General features: G+C 45.9%; 1 protein-coding gene across 1 annotated transcript in view; it reads left to right on the top strand.

The window, feature by feature from the left end:
- The window catches only part of LOC109264360 (core histone macro-H2A.2), a 57,897-nt gene that overhangs the window by 7,011 nt on the left and 25,795 nt on the right, over window positions 1-25,091 (top strand). The window contains exon 2 of the mRNA XM_019444420.2: window positions 13,840-14,070. Within this exon, the coding sequence (XP_019299965.1) occupies window positions 13,899-14,070 (172 nt within the window). The 5' untranslated portion in view covers window positions 13,840-13,898. The remainder of the gene's footprint in view (window positions 1-13,839; window positions 14,071-25,091) is intronic.

Raw genomic sequence — 25,091 nt, forward strand, 5'->3', positions numbered from 1 at the left:
AAATTAAACAGTGGTGGTAGAATATGAAAAAGTAAGTTCCAATAGCTTTTATAATTTACAACATAAACTTTTAGGTCCGATGATAGTTCACCGGGTCCCCCATCAGAGTACTAGATTTGCAAATTGACGGATCTTCGTGAATTTCAGCACAGCGCTGTCCAACACTGGAGTCGCGCTTCAGGAAACTCTATAGGTTATTGCCTCGGAGTGGAGAAGAGGCAGTCTTGGGAAAAAACCAAGGTAGAATTTTCAGGCCCGGTTGTTCTAGTCTGTGGTTATCGTGGGTGATGAAATAGTCACTTCAAAGGAAAGATCACCTGGATGTGACTTAATTCTACCGGGTTTTTCCAGGTCTGTAGATTTCATAGAGGGGGGGTCAGACAGAGTGACATTTTGAGCATCTTCGTAGAACAGAAGCCTCTTTCTGTTGGAAGGGACCTCACAAGTTAGCAGGTGTAATGGCTGTCGTTTCTCAGAGCCCCAAACCAGAAAATGTGGGGACCCAGCCATGAAGGTTCTCAGGCACCTCCCCACTCCAGCCAGGACAGCTGCCCTTCCCTCCATCTGCTCTAACTATTGGATCTCCTGAAAGGTTGTTCTTTTTTGTTTGTTTCGAGCCAAGTTGGTGGAGTTGGGGGGTGGGAGGTTGTTAAAAAATCAGCGGGTTTGGCTACGGGCCACAGGTGGTCAGTCCAACACTGGAACCCCTGCCCCCCGACACACACACCTGCTGGGGTCCGCCATACCTTCTGTCTGGGGAGGACACCGCACTACACCTGGAGCCCCCGGCCCCTGCCACTTGTGGCCACATTGCAGCCACCACCTTAGGACGGACAGTGAGGAAAACAGGGGAGGGAGGAACTGGCAGGGGAGGGATGGAGGAAGAGGGGTTCCGGGGCAGCTACCTCTGCCCCAAGAGCCCACAACCGGCCCCACCTATGTGCCCAGCAGTGGGTGTCTCCGGGAGCTTCTGGCAGATGAGGTGGCACCAGGGACCACAGCCTACCTGCTGTCTGTACTGGTTTGCTCACTCCCAGCCCCAGAGGGAACTCCCGCGTCCCCTCACCCCTCACCTGAGAAGCTCTTGGCTTAGACAAAGTCAGTTCCCTGCTCAGGGGACTACTGTCTCTAACAGTCACCCTCACGACTAATTTGAAACTATGGGATTTTATGGAGACAGGATAGCCTGCCCACTGGTCCTGTTTGTCAGCGGTCAAGAGCAAAAGAGACCCAGCTGGACGCAGCGAAGGGTTTTGGTTTTTATTTTGTTCTCCATGACTGAATAGATTCAGGAAGACCTTTTCTTCTGGGGTGCATTACTAAGATCCAACAAGAACAAAACTGATTTTTATCCATTTGCTTATATTCATTTCTCATCCGACTAGTACCATAGGTGGCCAAATATATTTATATTATATTAGAGAATAGCAGAAGGCCAATAATGAAGAAACCAAATATATATCAACAACTTGGTCCCTTTGTCTTTAAAAAACAAAAACAAAAACTTGAGCTCACGTTCAACAAAGGCAGCAGAACCTGTTAAAAGTCACCAAGTACTGGGGCGCCTGGGTGGCTCAGTCGGTTAAGTGTCAGACTCTGGCTCAGGTCATGATCTCATGGTCCGCGAGTTCGAGGGATCTCATGGTCCCACGTCCAAGAATCTGGAGCCTGCTTCAGATTCTGTCTCTCTCTCTCTCTGCCCCTTCCTGGCTTGTGCTCTGTCTCTCTCTCTCTCTCTCTCAAAAATAAATTAAAGAAAAAAAGTTTTTAATTAAAAAAAAAGTCACCAAGTACTGTAGTAACAGCTTATACAATAAATCCATGCCATATCTATCCCCGCCCCCCCGCTTGCTCTGCCCTCCTCTCCCCATCCCTTCTAGAAGGATGTGGGCACACCCGCTCCGACTGTGGCTTATAAAGAACGCACGGGTGGTTGAGCTTCCCCCTAGATTATTCCAGGACATGGCTTGAAAGACTTTTTTTTAAAAAAGGAATGATTTGTAACCCAATAGTATAATTTAAATAAATTGGGCTAACGCTTGGTTCTAACGTTCATGGTTGGTTAATTTAGTTAATTTGATCCGTGTGTCATTTTGATGAAATTGCACTTGCTATAGCCCTTTACATTATAAATTGTTAATGTGCTTTAACATATATGAGGATAAAATTATTGACTATGCTCATTCACTTAAAGGTGGCCTTGGAAGAAAACGGTTTGGAAAGTATTAACTTGTGCGATAATATATTTGCCCTTGGACTTCATAAATGCAAGTGTAATAGAGCAAGTGATTTAGCTGGGATTACCGAAAATGGTTTTCACAGCCACAAAATAATACTAACAAACTATTATTATTTTAATACAGTCCTTAAGGTAACACACCAAAATATATTAGAATTCTATTAGGTGGGAGGCTAAGAGGTTTTTTTAATGCCCTTTAAAAATATATTTCTACATATAATTAATACATTGGTATTGAATTCCCTTAGGTCCTGCCCAGTTTTATTCCATCTCATTTCATTCTCCCAAAGGATAGTTTGGAACCGACAGAGTGAAGATGCTTCATTGTGGTGTCTACTTTATTTTTCATAATTATTTACAATATGAAATATTCTGACACACGATACTACAGATTAGAGAAATGTCATGGGGCCTAAAAAAGAATACATTTCAGCAATTTTAAAACCGTATTTGAAGTTAAAAAAAAATTCATTTCCATCATTAAAAAGCTACAAGACCTCTTATTTCCAGTTTTAAAGTAACGTATATATGAAAGCCTTTTGATTTGTATACTTTTTCGCGGGAATTCGCTCTTTCATTCATGTATTCTGCAGAAACTTACGGAGAATCTTCTAGGAGCCAAGGTTAGTGCAGGGATAGAGTCATAAACAAAAAGAGCGAGACCCCAAGTCTTGTTGATTTCCGGGGCTCGGGCTCCCCTCTCCCCTGCCACCGGCCCCTGGGGGTCCCTCCTCACTAAAGAAGAGGCAGCTGGCGCCCTGATCTGCCTCTGATTTCGCCACCCACCAGGAGCACGCAGGCAGGCGTGAGACCCAAGCCCACCCTGTGAGCATTTGCAGAAGCTGGATGGCAGGAAAATGGTCACTTAAATCAAGACTGCTGGCGGCTTCCAGTGGACCTTCTTGCTGATTGGCTAGGGTTTGTCATAGTCCCCATCAGTTGACATATAATAAAAATTTCCAGAAGTTGCTTGAGGCATAAAAAAAAAAATGTTCTTTATCAGCTCTTTATGCTTAAGAAAGGACTTATTTAAATTAAAAGAAAATAGTGGTCTGAAGAAACCAGACCATTTTTTCCTTTACAGAGGCAGTCAGTGTGTTGAGTACAGTTTGCTGTTTCCCACCAAAAGCAATTCATTCAATAAGGGCAGATGCTTGGCATTTTTCTTTTCTTTCCTCTCCTCCCTTCTGGGATTACAGTATAATTATAAATATTATTTATAGGAATCCCATATGCTACAATCGGGCAAATACAGACTCACTGAATTTGATCCTGTTATATTAATGGGTCTTATATAATCTCTTGATATGAAATTTTATATTCTTCAATTATCTCAAGACCAATGACTCACCTGGTGATGAAAGTGATCTAAATTTTTCAATATGACATTATTACTCAATTATAACACAGTTGAACTTTTTCTCCTTACCAGAATACTCATTTCGAGGCTAATTCCCAAATGATGTTTGTGAAGATGTTAAATTAAAATGACACTTTCTGTTTCCAATTCCACATGATGGACGGAGTATATGGGCTTCCTTCTCTTGGAGCCCACAGAAATACCGGTAAAGAATTGCAAAGAAAATAAACACTTAACAACAAAAGGGCAAGGGGGTGGTGTTGCTCATTAGCAAGTGGGAGATTTCAACAGATTTCTGGAAGATTGGAAGTACCTGGGGCTATGCAGACAATGTCACAGGGGAAGCCACAAGTAAGAAGAGTAAAATGCAAGGGGCACCTGGGTGGCTCAGACAATTGAGGGTCTGACTCTTGATTTCAACTCAGGTCATGATCTCAGAGTTGTGGGATTGCACCCCACACCACGCTGAGCATGGAGTCTGCTTGAGATTCTCTCTCTCCCTCTGCCCCTCCTCCCCCACTTGCTCTCTCTCTCTCTCTCTCCCTCTCTCTCAAATAAAAAATAATATAAGGGTAAATGCAAGAGGGAGCTCCACTGAAGGTGGGCAGGGTGAGAAGTGAGGAGTCGTTGTGGGTCTGTTTCTGGAAAAGCCAAGTGGATTGGCCTCTCTCCCTCCCCTTCTCCCAGTTGAGCTTCCGGGGATCTTCCATTTCTCCCCCAGCTAACAGTCTGAGGCTTCCCCTCTGAAGAAATTGAACAACTCAGGGCTGGTCTAGAATTTCTAGGATTTCTAGGATTTCTAGAATTTCTTGTTCTGGCCTTCGGGGGCTCTCAGTCCCTGACTGGACACGCTCAGGTGAGGTGTTGACTGACATGTGCTATGCACACATCCAGAGGTCCCAAGCAGGAACCATGCCTACCAAAAGAGAGCTGAGGAAAGCTTTTCCATCTGCCTATCATCATTAGCATTGTCTATCATTCTTAAGTATCAAGGCCTGACCAAAGGTCACCAGACATTTAAGAAAAGCCATCATGAAAGAGAAAGATGATAATGAACACATAGGATGATGAGCTGGGTGAGATAATCGAAAGAACAGATGATAACATAAACACACCCTAAGTAATTTCAGAGAAACTCGAAGACATGGTGCCTTCATACAGGAACAGGATGATATGAAAAAGGAATAATCAGAGACAAGAAAGAGGTGTTGGACATTAATAATATGATTGCCAACATTAGATGTTAAGAAGACTGGGGAAAAAAATGGAAGGGAAGGGGTAAGAGAGAGGAGCAACCCAGGAGATCCAACCCCTGGTTCACAAGCATCCCCGTAAGAGAAGGGGCACGTGGGAGAAATAAAGAGATGGGGGGAAATAATCAAATCCGTAATAGAAAATTCCTGAAGTTATTAAAGAGATAAGTCTTCTGATTGAGTGAACAGGCTTATTGCCAAATGCAGAGCAGGGTGAATGGGGTCGGGGGGGACTCACACCTAGACACATCTTTGTGGAGTATTAGAACATAAAGAGAAAATCTAAAGTCTTGGGAGTTGGGGGGCACCAAACTTACCTGTAACACTGGATGAAAACACCAGTGGATCAATGGCTTCAAAATATTGAAGCAAAATGATGTGGATGCTAAAAACTATACCCCACCCAAGGATAATCCAGAGATCATTCAGTAAAGACAGTTTCATTTACGTAAGAAAACAAAGTTTACTTCTCTGTACTGTCCGTGAAGAGCTACAGGAGGCTGACACCAAGAATATAAGGGAGAAAGTCGAGAAAGAGGAGGTCATTGGATGAGGGATGATTGGATCATGGATGAGGCATGAGGGAAGACATTCCCAGGATGACCTCTGGGTAAAATAACCATTCCAAACTGGAGCATGAGGTCAAAGGGCTTCAGGATAAAAGTCTCTGGGAAGAAAGTGGCCCCTGCGAAGACCAATGACCAAGAAGCTTGGTGATTTTTAGGCTGTGGCAAAGCCACACTTCCCTTTTGTCAACAAGAACGAAGGAAAGTACGACTGATAGATCATCGTTATTCACGGGTTCCATATCAGCGAATTTGCCTGCCTGCTAAAATTTATTTGGAACCCCCAAATCAATGCATTTCAGTCTCTCAAGGACATGCACAGGCCGGCAAAACATTTGAGCCACCCATCCATCGGTCACTTTCCCTGCTGAGTTCTAACAAGGCCTGGTTTCCTCTTTCATCTGTCACTCTGGAAATTAGTGCCCTTTCCCATGGTCTCTCTAGTGCCATGTTTTCACATTTTTGTGCTTCCCATTGGCGATTCCACTGTTTAAAGTGGCCCCCAAGCATCGTCCTGAAGCGCCGTCTAGTGTTCCTGAGCACAAGAAGGCTGTGAAGGAATGTGCCTTCTGGAGAAAATATATGTGTCCAATGAGGTTCGTGCAGGCTTAAGTCACGGCGCGATTTCCCGTGAGCGCAGTGTTGGTGAATCGACAATACGTATTATATAAGGCGTCTTTAAACAGAAACGCACATAAAACAAGGTGATGTGTTGATTCGTTGATGAAAAAGTTGTGACCGGAGGCTCGCGGCCACCTAACCCTGTTTCCCCTAGGATCAGTGCTCCACTCTTCACTAATCCAGTGTTCCTGGCTGCTTTGTAGAACACAGCGACTGCACTTAACGAGAATCGACAGTGATTAGGAACTTGGGGGTGGGAGGAAGCTGTAAAAGAAAGACGTGCTCTAAATGTGAAGCCAAGTGAAATGTTGGAATGATTTTGAACAACCCGTTTGCAGAACAAAGAGAATCCACTTGTCGAGGCAGGTGCTGGACCCCAGGAAAGGAAGCGTGAGGCTAGCACGCATGCGATTCTGCAGGGAACAGTATTCACAAAGTCGCAATCATATAAATGCTGCTTAAGAGCATTTCGTTTTCGAAATCGGCCTAGAGACAGAAGGAAGACTTCACTGTGATTACAGGACCAAACAGAAAGGTGATGAGTGGAGGCAGTGGCAGCGTGGAGGACAGAGGTAGAAATGGGGAGGTGAGGTAGGGAGCAGAGGGGCCAGGGAAAGGTCAGGGCGCACATCCTCGTCCAACATAACCGTGACTCAAGAGGGAACATCTAGGGTTGGGGGAGTCAGAGACTGCAGTGTGTTCTTTAAAGTTCCCAAGGTCATCAGCAGAGGAAATAAAAACGGAAGTATGCAGTCAATGGCTGGAAAAGAGAAGAGAATGGGGACTCAAGTTCTCATCCTTCTGAGGCATTGACAGAGACTGTCTAAAAGTGGAAGTAAATTGTGACGTAGAACTATAAACCCTTGAGCTTTGGAGGTGACCACCAGAAGTGAAATTAAAAACTGTTGCATGATGGGGCGCCTGGGTGGCTCCGTCGGTTAAGAGTCCGACTTTGCTTCAGGTCACAGTCTCAAGGTTCGGAAGTTCGAGCCCCACGTCGGGCTCTGTGCTGACAGCTCAGATCCTGGAGCCTGCTTTGGATTCTGTGTCTCCCTCTCTCTCTGTCCCTCCCCGACTCACACTGTCTCTCTCTCTCTCTCTCTCTCAAAAATAAAGTTAAAAGATTGTTTTAAACTGTTGCATGGAATGGCCTCTGGAAGCGAGATTGGGGGTAGAGTTGGGGAGAGACCGTTGCTCTGCATTTTATGCATTTCTTTACTTTTTGCTTTATAATACTATGTGCAAGCATTACTTAGATTTAAAGGCGAAATAAACTCAACTTTTTATTTTAGATTTCATTTTCTTTAGATTTATTTATTTTGAGAGAGAGGCAGAGAGCACGAGCTGGGGAGAGACAGAGAGAGACACCGAATCCAAAGCAGGCTCCAGGCTCTGAGCTGTCAGTACAGAGACCAACTCCAGCCTTGAACTCATGAACCACGAGATCATGAGTTGAGCCGAAGTTGGCTGTTTAACCGACTTCGGGGCCACCCAGGTGCCCCAAGATTTTATTTTTTAATGTTTATTTATTTTTGAGACAGAGGGACAGCAAGTGGGGAAGGGGCAAAGAGAAAGAGGGAGAGAGATCCCAAGCAGGCTCCATACTGCACTGTCAGCGTGGGGCCCAACGTGGGGCTCAAACCCACAAAATGTGAGATCGTGGCCTGAACAGAAATCAAGAGTTGGACACTTAACCGACTGAGCCACCCAGGTGCTCCTAGATTTTATTCTTAAGTAATCTCCACACCCAATGTGGAGCTCAAACTTAGAACCCCTAGATCAAGAGTCACATGTTCTACCGACTGAGCCAGCCAGGCCCCCCCGCCAAACTCAAAATTTTAAATAACTTCTTTAACTTTTTTTGTTTTCCTTGCTTCAGGGTGACCTTACGCAAGTCATAATCGTGTTTCAGCTTGTTGGTGATAGGCCCTAACAGAGAAGTTCCCAAACTTTCTCAGTTCACAGAGAATTTAATGTCTCAGACATTTTTTTCTCAGGGCGCCTAGGCCAGAAGGAATACCCATCAGTTCCATTTATTACCTGGTTAGGTCCAAACAATAAGTATTTATGTCTTAACAGCTAGGAGCTATTTGAAAAAATATTGACAATGAATAAGAAGAAAAAAGGATATTTGTATCCCATTCTTAAATAGCCACAATGAATTACAAATAGGACGTGTGCACCTGTTGGGCACTGCACAACTTCTCAAACCTTAGAATCAGGTCAGACACTGCCACTCTCATTTTCTGTTCCACATCGATTTTTCCCTGGCACTTGCTTTAATCACAGCAGCCACCAAAAACTCAGCTTTGTAAGATATGGCATCATAAAAAAGAAGAAGAAGAAGAAGATAGTACAATCTACTGCGAACCACTGGTAGGAACACTTTGAGCTGGTAGTTGTAAGGTCCAACAGAGGTTGAGTATCACTTTATTCCCCTCGGAAGCTTAAACATTTGCTGGCTTGTCCCAAGTACCTTGGTGCAGTCTGGGAACCATGTCTCTGGCATCTATTTGAAATTTTATCATGATCTGTCTTGCAACTTCATCGGAAAATATTTGAGGACAAGGGTCATGTATATTCCACATCTAATGTAGTTTCTTATTCAGTAATAAATGCTTCATAAATACTGTCTTTCATCGAATCGATGATATCGTAGGTTGGAAGATGCATACTGATTTCTAGAGGTAGTAAAATGTCCAAAAAAAAAAAAAAAAAGATCATAAAATCACTGATATACAGTAGTTATTTGAATAGCCTGGCATGAGTTTATCGTCCGTGTCTGAGTCAGTGCTGCAATTTAATGTTTACCCTGTGATATCTGTAAAATGTAGCTCATCGGTGTCCTTATGGGCTTAAAACCCCATAACTATAACCCTAACACAAAATAAATAACCCTAACAAAACAGTCCGAACGTGCCCTCTTCCCAGCGTACACAAAACCAGTGTTTGGGGGGGGTTTTAATGTTTATTTATTTATTTTTGAGGGTCGGGGAGGCAGAGAATCTCCAGCAGGCTCCGTACTCAGCTGAGAGCCCAACGTGGATCTCGAACCCACAAACTGTGACCTGAGCCAATATCAAGAGTTGGACATTTAACCTCCCCAGGCGCCCTACAAAACCAGTTTTGTTCTTCCAACTTCTCTGCTTTTGGAGGGAAAGGACAATGAGCAGGAGCTACTGTATTCCTCCCTCCTCCTTCCCTGAGCCCCTGTTGTTAACGTGCCGAAAACTCTCCCATTTACTTTGCAAATAATTACGAGACTTTATGCCTTGGTTATTCTTGGTTTCTCCGATATGAAAAGACAGATATATATTGCAGATCTAGGTTATATCTTGTCTGTTTCCCAATTCCTCTTTATTATTATTATTATTATTACTGTTTATTTATTTTAGAGAGAGAGAGAGAGACAGAGAGACAGAGCATGAGCAGGGGAGGAGCAGAGAGAGAGGGAGACACAGAATCTGAAACAGGCTTCAGACTCTGAGCTGTCAGCACAGAGCCCGACGTGGGGTTCAAACCCATGAACCTTGAGATCATGACCTGAGCTGAAGCCAGACGCTCAACCGACTGAACCACCCAGGCACCCCCCAAATTCCTCTTAAGCACCCCCACAATACCCCAGGATTGGCCTGGCGGGTGGGGCCAGCTGAACTTGGCCATGCACATCCTCCAGGGGCGCCCACACGGTGTCTGTAACCACTGGAAAAGCTTCAGCCATATTCTGTTCTTCAAACTTGTAAACAAACATAATGTACTGTAGTCCTTAGCTTTGCCTAATTAGAGAAAACATTGTTTTAGAGCAGAAGGTAAATAAACGTAAACATTTAAGTATTAGTCTGATGGAAACAAATTTCACATTCCAATAGTTCTTTTCTCTTTAGCTGAGTGGCCCTACACAGAGATTGAGAGAGTCGCAGGAGGTGGATAAAAACCCGTTCGAGTTGTTCACTCCTGACTTCCCAAGACTGGATGGAGTCAGGGGAAAGGGTGGCCTGGGAACGAAGGAAGCCGGGGGTTAGACTATCTCACCGCTCTGGGCAGAGTCCAGCACAGGCTGGGGGCAGGGGTGGTCTGCAAAAGCGGGGTCTTCTCTGGAGGGGTCAGAGGGCACCAAATCCTTCCTTCCACCTGTGGGGCCCCATAAGTGTGACAGGTCAGCGCCATCAACCTCCTCCCGGAATCTTAAGGGATTCCCGATGTGGTCTGATTCGTACAATGTGCGGGGGCCTCCCAGGGCCGGGAAGCCCAGGAGTTAGACGCCCAGCTGCTTAAGGCCAGCACAGTGTCTGCAAAGACAGGTTCCCCCAGGCACAGAGTTTCTCCACATACACAGTCTCGTGCCGAGACATCAGACGGAGCCACATCCCCAGATCTAAGGCCCTAACCTGGAGGAAAGTGGTCTGGTTACAAAATGTTGAACGTAGGGTGATCCCTCCACTTGCCGCTGTGCCGCTGGCATGCTTCTCCATTTGACCTAGCCCCGGTTTTCCTTCCTTGGCTGTTTTTTCTTCATGAGTGCCAGGGCGCTGAAGTCACCTGTTTTCCTTCTACTGCTGCTGACGCCCCGCTTTTAGGGGAACTTGTGACTCCTCTTGGCTGACTTTGGGGGCGTCCCTAAGTGGCTCTTTCCTGCCTACCCAGTCATCCTCTGGCTACTTTTGTTTGAGAAGAATAGGGCGGCGGCGAGGGATGAGCGGGTCCCGCCCTTGTGGTGTCTGGGCTCTATGCGTCCCTCTCTCTGCTGCTATGAGAGACGATGACCGTGTAGCGCGCACGGTATCCACAGGGCAAGTCCATCCCGTGATGGACTTTTCAGGTGGTTTCCTTGGCAACCGGTCCTCCTGATCCTCCCTCTCCCCCAACTTACCAGCAACGGCAAAAAAGAACGTAATTGGCTTAGTAGACTCACCAATACTAATGCATCTTTATGAACCTGTACAGGCTCTCGACTCTTCAGAATTCATTTCCTAAAGGCACTAAAGCTTCTTTTCCAGAACTGTCTGAGAGTGCGTTTCTCGAATGTCGGAATGACCTTCAGGATCAGTGAGTCACCTCCGTGTTTTACAGATAGGCCCACACCTATCGCGTAGCCAGTTATGTAGACATGGGACCTCACCGGGGGCGTCTTGCACCCAATCCTGGAAGGTTTCCACCCTACCAGGAGTCACCTCCGTTTTGAACACCACCAGCAGCAGCTGGCAGACCTGCCGTGGCCCTCTCTCTGAGGACAGGACGGGTTCACATTGCCTTATGAGTCCCCTGAGTCCCGGAACAGGGATAACCGACAGCAGCTACTCCGGACATTGATGGATGCCTGACCTCAGTTTCCTTAACATAAATTGATGGCTGTGACCCTAGGATTGCAGTCGCTTGCTTCCCCCAGAGAGGACATCTGAGCGGATTCGTGACCGTTAGCAGCCTCGGACAGCAGAAGTACAGACAATGTGGAAGTTCTAGAAACAGCGATACTGTCTGATCCCTGTGCCTCGCTGGGAAAGAGATAATATGCTAAGGCTATTTGCTCCTCTTTGCTTGTGCTTAACTTTGATGAATACCGACATCTCTTGGTGGCAAAACGACTCATAAAATAGGAATATAGTGAGTACGTATGAGCATGTAAAAAACAATCTATGTGAAGTATGTAATAAAATGCCTCAAGTTCACATCATTCACCTCGAGGAGAGGAGGATGTCGCGAACGGGGTTGGTTGCCAGTTCTGTAGTGTTTACATAAAACTCCTCAGTCGTAACAGAGTAATCAGCTACTTTAGAAAACTGAACGCCGTTCCGTTCATTCTTCCATCCGGAGTAAATAAACCCCAGCTTTGTATCTTTCATGCATCCACATGCTTCCCTCCGTTATGGTTTTACCCACTTTCTTAGGCCTTGTCATTGTCACCTTGGCTGTTGGCAAACAAATCTAGCCAGCATTCGAGACGACTGTCTCAACAGGTAGATCTAATCCCAATTTATTTTTGACACTCTTCTTCCCATTCCCAAACAAAACGGCCACCGAGAATGATACTGTCCTTGGAGCAGGGAGCTTTGATTCATTAATACATTTCCTAGAGATTTCTGTTTCCGTCTTTTTTTTTTTTTTTTTTTTTTTTTGGTTGTGCTTGTTTGTCCTTGGTAATTTGCTTTTACTTTATCCTGGATTATATTCCATTTTTTGGTCACAGTACTCCCTGAACCAACAGGTTGAGCTCTATTATAATTCTCTGAATTAGCTTTTCGGAAGTATGTAATTATCTTATCTTCACACAAAAGATCGCTTCCTAAAATGACGATGAATTATATACACATCTCTCGGTGCCTTGTACTGAAATCCCCTCTTCTGGCTGATTCCTGGGGTTTCTCCCCCGAATCGGCCTGGACTCCTCATTTCAAGGGGCAGAAGCTTGGGCTGCATTATAGCTTTTAATTTGCTAGGTTTGGTTACTCTGCGTTAGCATATTTGCTAACCTGCATCTTCTGACATACTTATGTTTTTAAGAATGCTATACTATTGGGGCACCAGGGTGGCTCAGTCAGTTAAGCTTACGACTTCGGCTCGGGTCATGATCTCGCAGTTCATGGGTTCAGGCCCCTCGTTGGACTCTGTACCGACAGCTCAGAGCCTGGATGGAGACTGCTTGGGAGTCTATGTCTCCCTCTCTGTCTCTCTCTCTCCCTCCCCCAGCTCACACTCTGTCTCTCTGTCTCTCTCTCAAAAATAAGTGAACCTTAAAAAAAAAAAGAATGCTACATTATTGGAGAATTTAGAAAAACATTTCCATCTGAGACATGCACATCAGCTCTGAGTTGTGGGTCAAAGCTAACCATTACAGGCATCGCCATATTAGCTAACACTATGTATTCAAATAGGCAGAAGCAAATCAGAGCGAAGAGGAACCGTGTTCATTCTCTTGCAGCTGCTATAACAAATTAGCCCCAGTTTAGGGGTTGAAGCAATGTGGATCGATGCCCTGACAGTTCTGGAGGTCGGAAGGGGAAAATCGGGTTCTCTGAGCTAAAGTGGAGGTGTTGGTAGGGCTGGCTCCTTCTGGAGGCCCCGAGGGGAGAATCCATTTCTTCTCTGGTTGCACCTGTCACTACTCACTGATGTCCTGCCCCCTCTTAAAAGAACCCCCGGTGGGGCGCCTGAGTGGCTCAGTCGGTAAAGCGTCCGACTTCGGCTCAGGTCATGACCTCACAGTTCCTGAGTTCGAGCCCCGTGTCAGGCTTTGTGATGACAGCTCCGAGCCTGGAGCCCGCTTCGGATTCTGTGTCACCCTCTGTCTGCCCCTCCCCCACATGCACTCTGCCTCTCTCTCTGTCTCAAAAATAAACATTAAAAAAAATTAAAAAAAAAAAAAAAAAAGAACCCTGGCGATTACATCAGACCCACCCAAATACTCCGGGATAATCGCCCCATGTCAGGACCCTCAACTTAATCGTATCTTCAAAGTCTCTTTTGCCATATAAGGTGATATATGCAAGGGTCCTGGGGATGAAGAAGTGGACATCTTTGGGGCCATTATTCTGCAGACTACAGCACCATGACCCCTCTCTCTAGTGAGTTTCTTTGGCCTCTCCTGTTAAGATTGGGCTGGCTTGACGCGTGGGGAGGTGTTTGGGGAGGGGCTGCCGATGCCCTGCGAAGTCCCCCTGCCCATCTCGTGGCCTGAAGCGGCAGCCAGGTCTCAGCCACCTCCCCAGGGCTACTTGATGTGTCACACGGTGCCCTAGTGTCACATCACTGTCCCCAAGGTGTTTGCCGACCATCCTTCCTCACCCTGCCTTCTTTCCTTTTCAGCATCGTAGTAGTGCCGGAAGAACACCGTGTCAGCAAGCTGAGAGGGAAACTGAGGCAAGATGTCGGGCCGGAGCGGGAAGAAGAAAATGTCCAAGCTGTCCCGTTCAGCCAGGGCCGGTGTCATCTTCCCCGTGGGGAGGCTGATGCGTTACCTGAAGAAAGGGACGTTCAAGTACCGGATCAGCGTGGGGGCTCCCGTCTACATGGCGGCCGTCATCGAGTACCTGGCAGGTAATGTGAACACGCGGGACAGGTCACCCACTCCCGGATCCCCACCCTCCCCTCTGTCCCTGCCACCCAGGGACAAAGAGGACGGCTTCCCTCTGTGGCTGGCTCCAGGGTACTGGTGGGGGGGGGGGGGGGGTTGGTAACAGGGTTTCAGCTTGCCTGCTCAGCTCAGATTCATTTTGCAGGCTTTGGGGGAGGGAAGAGGGCATAATGGCAGATGATCAACATGGAAAGAAGAGAACCCACAATGCAGTGGCTTTTCTAGACCAGCCCCGAAAATGTGTGTCTTGCTTTAGGCAAACCCAGGAGGTAAAAATCCAGGTTCCCACAGAAGAGAATCTACCGGGAGGATTGGGGGCTGCAGGAGGGCTATTCATTTTGTAACAGGGGTTCTGCTCTTTACTCTGAGGTCCTCACTGAGCGTTGGGTTTCCTGGTGTATTGGAACTAGGGCTCAGTGTCCATGAATAGGGTTGGCCCAGCATCAGAATCATCTCCAGTTGGTTCCATGAAGCCCATCATGTCCCAGTTGTGCCCTCTTTTGTATACAATGGGTACACGAGGAATAGTTGCCCATGTTGGTTGTTAACATTATGTTTTTTTATTGCAGAATGAGATTTTTGCTGTGGGTGGTCTTTATCTATTTGAATAGCTTTGTTTAGCTTTCTTCTTGTTGTTCTCTTCTGTCAGAGTAAAACAGACACCATACTTCAAAATTTCCAAGATGCTTTTAAAATATATATAAATATATAAAATATTTTAAAATAAAATATATAAGAATAAAAATATGTATAAGTCAGTGCGAGTAGCTCCTTAAGGGGTCATTTCAGCCACGAGTAACAATGTCCCTGACTTTGCCCGGGGTGCCAGGTTTAAATTTTTGGGAAGCCCCCTGTAAAGCAAACCTCCCCAAACTGTCTCTCTGAGAAACCGAGCCGCCTGCGGCCACAGTATGAAAACCCACGGGGGTGTGGCAGGGCTAGACCCAGCTTCTATCCCCAGGTCCCTTTTCCCCCTCCTCCTTCTCCCTCAGGGGCAATGTCTTCCTCCCTCTTAGATGCTCAGTCCTGTTCTGCCCTCTTGGTACCCCATCCGTCACAATGAAAGGCTTACCTTGGTCCACCAGCGGATACCTTCATAACTGGGGCTCCTGTCCCTCAGGCAGACCTCAGCATCTTAAGCCTGTTCCTTATCGGGAAATGAAAGGCTTGTCTCTGAGCCAAAAGTTCTTCATGGGCACCTTTTAGGAGGTTAGAGAGAGGGCTGGAGGGCTCTAAAGTTGGTTCAGTCCAGCGTGAGAAGGCAGTGTTTTTAAAGTGCCAGCCACTCCCGGGATCTTGTTGACAAGGTCCGACGTGGGGCCTGAGACTTGGCCTTTCTTTCTTTCTTTTTTTCTTTCTCTTTCTTTCTTTCTTTCTTTCTTTCTTTCTTTCTTTCTTTCTGTTTAATGTTTGTTTATTTTTGAGAGACAGTGTGAGCAGGGAAGGGGCAGAGAGAGAGAGGGAGACACAGAACAGAATCCAAAGCAGGGTTCAGGCTCTGAGCTGTCAGCACAGAGCTCAGTCTGGGCCCCGAACCCATGAACCGCAATATCATGACCTGAGCCAAAGTCGGATATTTAAGCGACTGAGCCACCCAGGCGCCCCAAGACTCGACATTTCTAATGGGCCCCCAGTTGATTCTGATGCTGGTCTGGGGACCACTCAGAGGAGCGATACTGTGGCTAGTCTTGTAGCAGCAGCCTAAAGGCTTGGGGAATGCTTTAAAATACAGGATCCTGGCTGCATCCCCCAGCCCCCCACATACACGTGCTGTGGTCTGATTCACCGGGTCTGGAATGGGACCCAGGAATCTGATGGAAAAATCTGCTGGCTCAGGGAGGGAGAGGCAAATGAACCTTTAAAACTACCTGTTAGGATGGGGAAAAACTGAGAGCTTTCCCCCTGAGATGAGGAACACGACAGGGATATCCACTCTCATTGCTGTCGTTTAACATAGTGTCGTTTAACATAGTACTGGTCAGCAGTCAGACAACAAAAAGAAATCAAAGTCATCAAGATTGGCAAAGGAGAAGTCAAACTCTCGCTTTCGCAGACAACATCGTACTCTACATGGAAAACCCGACAGACTCCACCAAAAGTCTGCTAGAACTGATACGTGAATTCAGAAAAGTCACAGGATACAACATCACTGTACAAAAATCAGCTGCATTTTTATACACCAATAAGGAAGCAAAAGAAAGAGCCGTAAAGAAACGGATCCCTTTTACAATCACACCAAGAATCATAACATACCTAGGAATAAACTTAACCAAAGATGTGTAAGATCAGTATGCTGAAAACTATAGAACGCTTATGGAGGAAATCGAAGAAGGCACAAAGAAATGGAAAAACATTCCGTGCTCATGGGTTGGAAGAATAAATATTGTCAAAATGTCAATACTACCCAAAGCTATCTACACATTCAATGCAATCCCAATCAAAATTGCACCAGCATTCTTCTCGAAGCTAGAACAAGCAATCCTAAAATTTGTATGGAACCACAGAAGACCCCGAATAGCCAAAGTAATATTGAAGAAGGAAGCCAAAGGCGGAGGCATCACAATCCCAGACTTTAGCCTCTACTACAAAGCTGTCATCATCAAGACAGCATGGTACTGGCACAAAAACAGACACATAGACCAATGGAATAGAGTAGAAAACCCAGAATTGGACCCACAAATGTGTGGCCAACTCATCTTTGACAAAGCAGGAAAGAGTATCCAGTGAAAAAAAGACAGTCTCTTTAACAAATGGTGCTGGGAGAACTGGACAGCAACATGCAGAAGAATGAAATTAGACCACTTCCTACACCATTCACAAAAATAAACTCAAAATGGATGAAAGACCTGAATGTGAGACGGGAAACCATCAAAACCCTAGAGGAGAAAGCAGGAAAAAAATCTCTCTGATCTCAGCCGAAACAATTTCTTACTCGACACATCTCCAAAGGCAAGGGAATTAAAAGCAAAAATGAACTATTGGGACCTCATGAAGATAAAAAGCTTCTGCACTGCCAAAGAAACAATCAACAAAACTAAAAGGCAACGAACGGAATGGGAAAAGATATTTGCAAATGACATATCAGACAAAGGGCTAGTATCCAAAATCTATAAAGAGCTCACCAAACTCCACACCCGAAAAACAAATAATCTCGTGAAGAAATGGGCAGAAGACATGAATAGACACTTCTCAGAGAAGACATCCAGATGGCCAACAGGCACATGAAAAGATGCTCAACGTCGCTCCTCATCAGGGAAATAGAAATCAAAACCACACTCAGATATCACCTCATGCCAGTCAGAGTGGCCAAAATGAACAAATCAAGAGACTATAGATGCTGGAGAGGATGTGGAGAAACGGGAACCCTCTTGCACTGTTGGTGGGAATGCAAACTGGTTCAGCCGCTCTGGAAAACAGTGTGGAGGTTCCTCAAAAAATTAAAAATAGACCTACCCTATGACCCAGCAGTAGCACTGCTAGGAATTTACCCAAGGGATACAGGAGTGCTGATGCATGGGGGCACTTGTACCCCAATGTTTATAGCAGCACTCTCAACAATAGCCAAACTATGGAAAGAGCCTAAATGTCCATCAACTGATGAATGGATAAAGAAGATGTGGTTTATATATACAATGGAATACTACTTGGCAATGAGAAAGAATGAAATCTGGCCATTTGCAGCAATGTGGATGGAACTGGAGGGAATTATGCTGAGTGAAATAAGTCAGTCAGAGGACAGATGTCATATGTTTTCACTCATATATGGATCTTGAGAAACCTAACAGAAGACCATGGGAGAAGGGAAAGGGAAAAAAATAGTTACAAACAGAGAGGGAGGGAGGCAAACCATAAGAGACACTTAAATACACAGAACAAACTGGAGGTTGATGGGGGCTGGAGGAGAGGGGAAAGTGGGTGATGGGCACTGAGGAGGGCCCCTGTTGGGATGAGCACTGGGTGTTGTATGGGAACGAATTTGACAATAAATTATATTAAATGAATAAATAAATATAAGTATAAAACCATAAAAAAATTAAAAACTCCATCAGAGGGGGAAAAAACATTAAAAAAATAAAAATAAAACTGCCTGTTAGGTCCGTATCACCCTGTGAGGCTGGAAGGCACTGAGTAACCAGAGATCCCACAGCCTCCGAGAAGGGAGCTGGGCTTCCCTGAGGTCCCTCAACCCTAAGCCACATACTTTCCGCTATACTACATTGCCCCATTGTAATGTTCGTGTAACCAAAGGAAGTACATCCTATGCCTCTACTTGGTGAAGGTCTGCACTTTGTGCATAACAGAACAAAATGTGGCCCTTTGCATCACGGGCGTCTCTGTTAGTCTTCGGCTCCAATCAAATCTTATATTTTCCCATTCATTCGTTTAACAAATATTTATTAAGCGTCTACATGTCAATGTACACGGTAAGTCCTTAGACTATTCCCTGGGGGTAGAACTGGATCACTGATTGGGCTTTTAATTTACCTTGGATTAGAGCCACCAGATCCCAAAGCAATGCATACTAAAGCCTGAACATCACCCTCTGGAATGTGAGCCAAAACATCTTCAGAGATCTGTAGTATCCCCCGAGGTAGAACATCGCCTTATTTCTCAAGTTGATCACTCACAATCCTCCCTTCGCTCGATAAACTTTCATTGAACACTTACCATATGCCAGGCGTTCTCGACGCTGAGGCTGCTATACCACCGAGACCAAGACAGAATCCGGGAATCCCTGCCCTCGAGCAGGTGCATTCTGGGGAAGAGAAATGGCAAACGCACAGAAGTGAAGGGTGTGTGGTTCTCAGATGCTGATAAGTGCAAGGGGACAAATAAAGCCAGGAGAGAGATAGAGTGTTCCAGGAATGGGGAGGTGAGGGGGGTGGTGAACAGTGCTGGTCTGGAGGTCCCACTGAGGGGGAGGCAGGGAGCGGGCACGCGCATGTCTGCGGGCTGGTGCTCCGGGCAAGGGGACGGCTAGGAGCAGGGTGTTGGAGGAGCAGCAGTGGGCCAGGGGGTCGGGACCCCGGGAGGGGCTTGGACTGTAAGTGGGGCTTGAGAAGTGAGGCTGGTGGGAGCTAAGAGCTCGCAGTGGGAGTTCTGAAGGGTTTTGAGCAGAGGCAGAGGTGATCTGACCCTGGGGGGAGGGGCTGCTAGGGCGGAAGCAGGCAAAGTGCAGAGGGGGTGTAGAGACGTGGTCAGAGTACCCAAAAGTCAACAGGGTTTGCCAGCGGCTTGGACATGAAATGGAAGGGGGCGCATGAAACGACCGGGGCGCCTGGGTGGCTCAGTGGGTTAAGCGTCCGACTCTTGATGTCAGCTCAGGTCATGATCTCACGGTTCGTGAGTGCAAGCCCCACATCGGGTTCGTGCTGACAGTCACTTGGGATCCTCTCTCCCCCTCTCTTCCTGCCCCTCCCTCTCTCTTTCTTTCTCAAAAAAAAAATGATAAATAAATTTTTTTTTAAAAAAGACGAAGAAGAAGAGAGGATGAGTACCTGGAAGGATGCCATTGCCAATACCACTCCTTCCCCCCCGGGGCCAGTCTCAGCACCCAGTGGGGTCCCAGGTCAAGTGGAGGAGGCGATGGGTCCTCTGAAGCCCAGGCCTGTGTTCTCGGTGTCCCTTCCTTCTCTTCCTGTCAGTTTAAATCTGGTGCATCCGTTTACCAGCTCTGTTACCTTGGGCTGATTCCTGAACCTCTCTGAGTTTCCAGTGCTTCCAGAACTAGCTCGGTCAACTCCATTCATGAGCTAGCCCGTGGATAATGCCTGGTTTATAGGATACACTCAGTAAATGGTATTTTCTTCTGCTCTCCCGTCTGTTAAGAGCTGATGAAATCACTCAGGGCAAAGTATAATGGCTAACTCTGTTAAAGTGTTGTATTTTCGGGCTGTGCTTGCATTTTACTGAGACAAGAAGTTTTAAGCCAAAGGAATGAATCATTATTGGTAGAATTGCAGGCCACTGTGGAGAAAGCAAAAGGGTGGTTTTTGTTACTTTGGGGGTGGGAGGTGGACACCAATTGATTTTGCTTAGGAAAAAAGATTCAAAGCATGAGAGCCTCCTGTCATCCTGGAAATGACCTTCAACACTCATGACGCAGATCTTGACTGAGTTTCTTCCTTGGGTCAGGCCTTGAAGATGCGGAGGAGGGCAGACGTGTGTGGCCGCACCTCCGAAGGCTGGGCTTGCATACCAGGAGAGCGGACAGGCATTAAGCACAACACAGCAAGATGGGCATGCATGTTGGGCAGGAAAGTTACAGGAGCTTGGGGAGGGTCTGTAGAGGTGGGGTAAAGTATTGTAAAGTAAGAGTTGTTAGGACCTAAACCAGGTGTGCAACCTTGGTTTTTCTTAAGTTGATTGATTTAAAATCCTGATGACTGGGCTCACCCCCAGAGATTCTGCGGCTATGTTCGGGACATCAGGATTTTTTTAATGTTTATTTATTTATTTTGAGAGAGAGAGAGAGAGATTATGTGTGTGTATGTGTGTGTGTGTGTGTGTGTGTGCGTGTGTGTGTGTGCAGGGGAGGTGCAGAGGGAGAGGGAGAGAGAGAATCCCAAGCAGGCTCCACACTGTCAGCACAGAGTCCGACATAGGGCTCAAACCCACAAACCAGGAGGTCATGACCTGAGCCGAAATCAAGAGTTGGACGCTTACCCGACTGAGCCACCCAGGTGCCCCTCCCTCAAATGGTTTTGACGGCATCCAGAGTGGGGAATTAGTAAGAATTGAGTAGATTCTGATGGGGGTGTTGAGCCAGGGGGAGAGTTTCAGGCGGGGTAGGAACGAGGGTGAAGGCCCACAGCGTGTGTCCCCAGCTGGAGCCTGGAGGAAGTTCGTGCCCAGAGCAGAGCTAGGAAAAGGGAGGGGGTGAGAGATGAGATCGCAGTGGGCAAGCAGGTCCTTGAGGGCCATGATGAAAATGTACACGCTGTGCACACACAGGTACACACACCCGTTAGGGGGAGGCCTAGAAGGGAGGAGGTAGCATTTGGGGGACATCACTTGGGCTTTGGGAAGTGGCAGGAAGCAAGATCAGAGTCCAGGAGACCACTGGGGGCTGTTTTTGTGTCACTTCTGAGAATTGACAGTGGCCAGAGCAGGGGTGTCCAGAGGGGGTGATGAGAAGGAATGGACAAATTGGGGAGGTATCGGCGGAGGGGGGTAGAGTCAGCTCTACTCAGTGATGGATTAGATGGGGAAAGGGGTGTCAAGGAAGGCACAAGTCTTTCAGCCTTGGGCAGCTACTTGCTTTCCAGCCACGCTGCCATGGGTTGAGGAATGGGCATGGGGACTCCACTCCAAGGGGAGAATTGGAGAATTTACATATGGAGCCTGGCCAAGAGGAAGAGAAGAGGAAAGTAGCTGGCGAACAAGAATGGGGCCCGTAGCTGAAGCAGGCAATAGTGGGGGAGAAACGGGGCAGGGCGAGGGGCTCAGGGGGACCCGTAGGGCTCCGGTCTCTGCAAGGTGTCCTGGAGGACAGATTCTGGCTCTGCCACCTATCAGCTAAGGACTGTGAGTGTTGCTTTACCCTCATAGTGTCATGGTGAGAATTACATAAGATAATGCATGAAAGGCACTTAGCACCGCTTGGGACCCATGGTAGCAACCCGCCCATAGGGCTATTGTTGTTATTGAGTGAAGCCCTATGGACATGTCTAGAGCCAGCAGGGAGCTGTAAGCTGGAGGTGCAGACACGGGCACTGCGGGGAGACTGCAATAAAGGCCGGGAGAGTGAGTGAGGTCACCCAGAGAAGAGTGTGACGACGACAAGACTGGGGAGCCCAGGACCAGCCCTGGCAACATCTGCATGTGTGGGTTTCTGAGCCAAGTAGGGGGAAGGCATGGCGAGGGAGACCGAGGAGGACAGCAGAGAGGAGGGAGGACGGGCTCACAGGAGAGTCGGTGCCGGGGAAACCAAGGGAGAGTAACTAACCCTCAAAGGTGACGCCAATAAAACCAGACGGGGGCAACAGATCTAGCCATCTCAAGGTCATGGTGACCCCGGTGAGAACGGGCTGGGTGGTCAAAGCCAAACTGCAGTGGGCTGGGGAGTTGGAGCTGTGGCCAGGAGACCAAGGGGGTGGAGACTATTTTAGGGAGTTTGGCTCAGAAGAAGGGAAGAGAGAAGTCGATAGCTGGTGGTGCGGCAGGTGGGAGGGGGTGCGACACGGAACAAGCTTGAGCCTGGGGTCCTCAGATTCTGTCTTCAACTTCCCGAGCCATACCTGACCCTCAGCATTTCCTTCCTCTATCTGTCGTGGGCAAGAAACCACAGTAGTGTGTCAGTGGCACCTGGGACTTTTTGACCAACTGAAATCACTTCTTATTAGATTCCCCTTGTTACAGATGTATAGAAATATCATTTATACTTATCATTACTTCAGAATCACAGTAGTTAATAGACTAGATCTTGTTATTTAACGTGTTAATAAAGAAGCCCACGTGGGTATTGAGGAGGGCACTTGTTGGGATGAGCACTGGGTGTTGTATGGAAGCAATGAATCACGGGACTCCACCCCCAAGACCGAGAGCACAATGTACACACTAATTTGACAATAAATTATATATTTTTTAAAACAAGCACACAGACTGTTATATCCCAGATTTTTTTTATTTAAAAAATTTTTTTAATGTTTATTTATTTTTGAGAGAGAGAGAGAATGAGAGGCAGAGGGGCAGAGAAAGAGGGAGACACAGAATCCGAAGCAGGCTCCAGGCTCTGAGCTGTCAGCACAGAGCCCGATGCGGAGCTCGAACTCACAGACCGCGAGATCATGACCTGAGCTGAAGTCAGAGGCTTAACGGACTGAGCCACCCAGGTGCCCCCCAGATTTTTTAATACTTGGAAAATTACATTTCAGTGTAATTGGTTTTCTCTGTCATCCTTTGTATTGTATTTTATGCATTTAAAACTTTATCCTGACACTCATTAGAGTGGCTAGTAAAAAAAAAAAAAATTACAATTATTGATGAGGATGTAAAGAATTGGAACCCTCGTGCATTGCTGGTCGGAATATGAATTGGTGTAGTTGTTGTGGAACACAGTTTGGGATTCCTCAAAAAGTTAAACAAGGACGTCAACCAAGAAATCAAAGAAGAAATTTTTTCAAAGTACATGAAAACACAGTGGTCCAAAATCTTTGGGATGCAGCAAAAGCAATTCTAAGAGGAGAGTTTATAGCAACACGGGCCTCCTTAATAAGCAAGAAAAATCTCAAATAAACAACTTAACCTTACACCTAAAGGAACTAGAAAAAGAACAAACAAACCAGCAGAAGGAAGGAAATAATAAAGATTAGAGCAGAAGCGAATGATAGAGAAACTAAAAAAAAAAAAAACAAAAAAAAACAAAAAAAAAAACACACAAGAACAAAAAGCAAACAAACAAACATAGTAAAACAGATCCATGAAATAAGGAACTGGTTCTTTGAAAAGATCAACAGCATTAATAAACTAGGGAGTCAGATTTCCCAGAAAGGAAAGAGGACTCAAACAAAATCACCCGTGAGAGGAAAACTAGCAACCAACACGACACAAATATAAACAATTATAAGAGAATACTATGAAAAGCTATATGCCAATGAATTGGACAACCTGGAGGAAATGGATAAATTCCTAGAAGCCTATAAACTACCAAAATCAAAGCAAGAAGAAATAGAAAATTTGAACAGACGGATAACCAGCAATGCAATTGAATCAGTTAACCAAAAAAAACAAAAACAAAAACAAAAAACTCCCAACAAACAAAAGTTCAGGACCAGACATCTTCACGAGCGAATTCTATCAAACATTTAAGGAAGAGTTAATGCCTATTCTTTTCACACTATTCCAGAAAATATAAGAGGGAGGAAAACTTCCAAATTCATTCTATGAAGCCAGCATTACCCTGACACCAAAACCAGATAAAGACACCACAAAAGAGAGAGAGCCAGAGAGAGAAGAGAACTACAGGCCAATATCCCTGGTGAACATGGATGCAAAAATCCTCCTCAAAATACCAAATCCAACAATACATTAAAAAAAATCATAAACCACGATCAAGTGGGATTTATCTCCAGGATGCAAGGGTGGTTCAATATTTGCAAATCAATGTATGTGATACACCTCATCAATGAGAGAAAGGATAAAAACCGTATGGTCATTTCCATAGGTGCACAAAAAGCATTTGACAAAGTACAACATGCACTCATGATGAAAACCACAAAAGAAGAGGGCTTAGGGGGAACATACCTCAACATAATAAAAGCCTTGTATGAAAAGCCCACAACCGTCGTCATCCTCAAAGGGAAAAAACTGAAAGCTTTTCCCCTAAGGTCAGGAACAGGACAAGGACGTCCACTGTCACCACTTTCATTGAACACAGTACTAGAAGTCCCAGCCCTAGCAATCTGACAACAAAAAAGAAATAAAAGGCATTCAGATTGGAAAGGACGAAGTAAAACTTTCACTCTTAGCAGAGAACATGACACTCTATATAGAAAACCTTAAAGACTCCACCAAAAAAGTATTGAAACTGATAACACTGAATTCAGCAAAGTCACAGGATACAAAATCAACGTACAGAAATCTGTTGAATTTCTTTACACTAAAAATGAAGCAGCAGAAAGAGAAATTAAGAAACAATCCCATTTATACTTGCACCAAGGAGAACCAGATACCTAGGAATAAACTTAACCAAAGAGGTTAAGTCCTGTACTCTGAAAACTAAAACATCGATGAAAGAAATTGAGGGAGACACAAAGAAATGGAAAGATATCCCATGCTCATGGATCTGAAGAACAAACATTGTTAAAATGTCTATACTTCCCAAAGCAGCCTACACATGTAATGTAATCCTCATCAAAACACCGACAGCATTTTTCACAGAACCGGAACAGACAATCCTAAAATTTGTATGGAACCCCAAAAGACCCCGAATAGCCAAAGCAATCCTGAAAAAGAAGAACAAAACTGGAGGCAGCACAATCCC

Source organism: Panthera pardus, unplaced genomic scaffold (assembly GCF_024362965.1).
Source record: "Panthera pardus isolate Hobbes unplaced genomic scaffold, ASM2436296v1 HiC_scaffold_22, whole genome shotgun sequence".
NCBI lineage: Eukaryota > Metazoa > Chordata > Mammalia > Carnivora > Felidae > Panthera > Panthera pardus.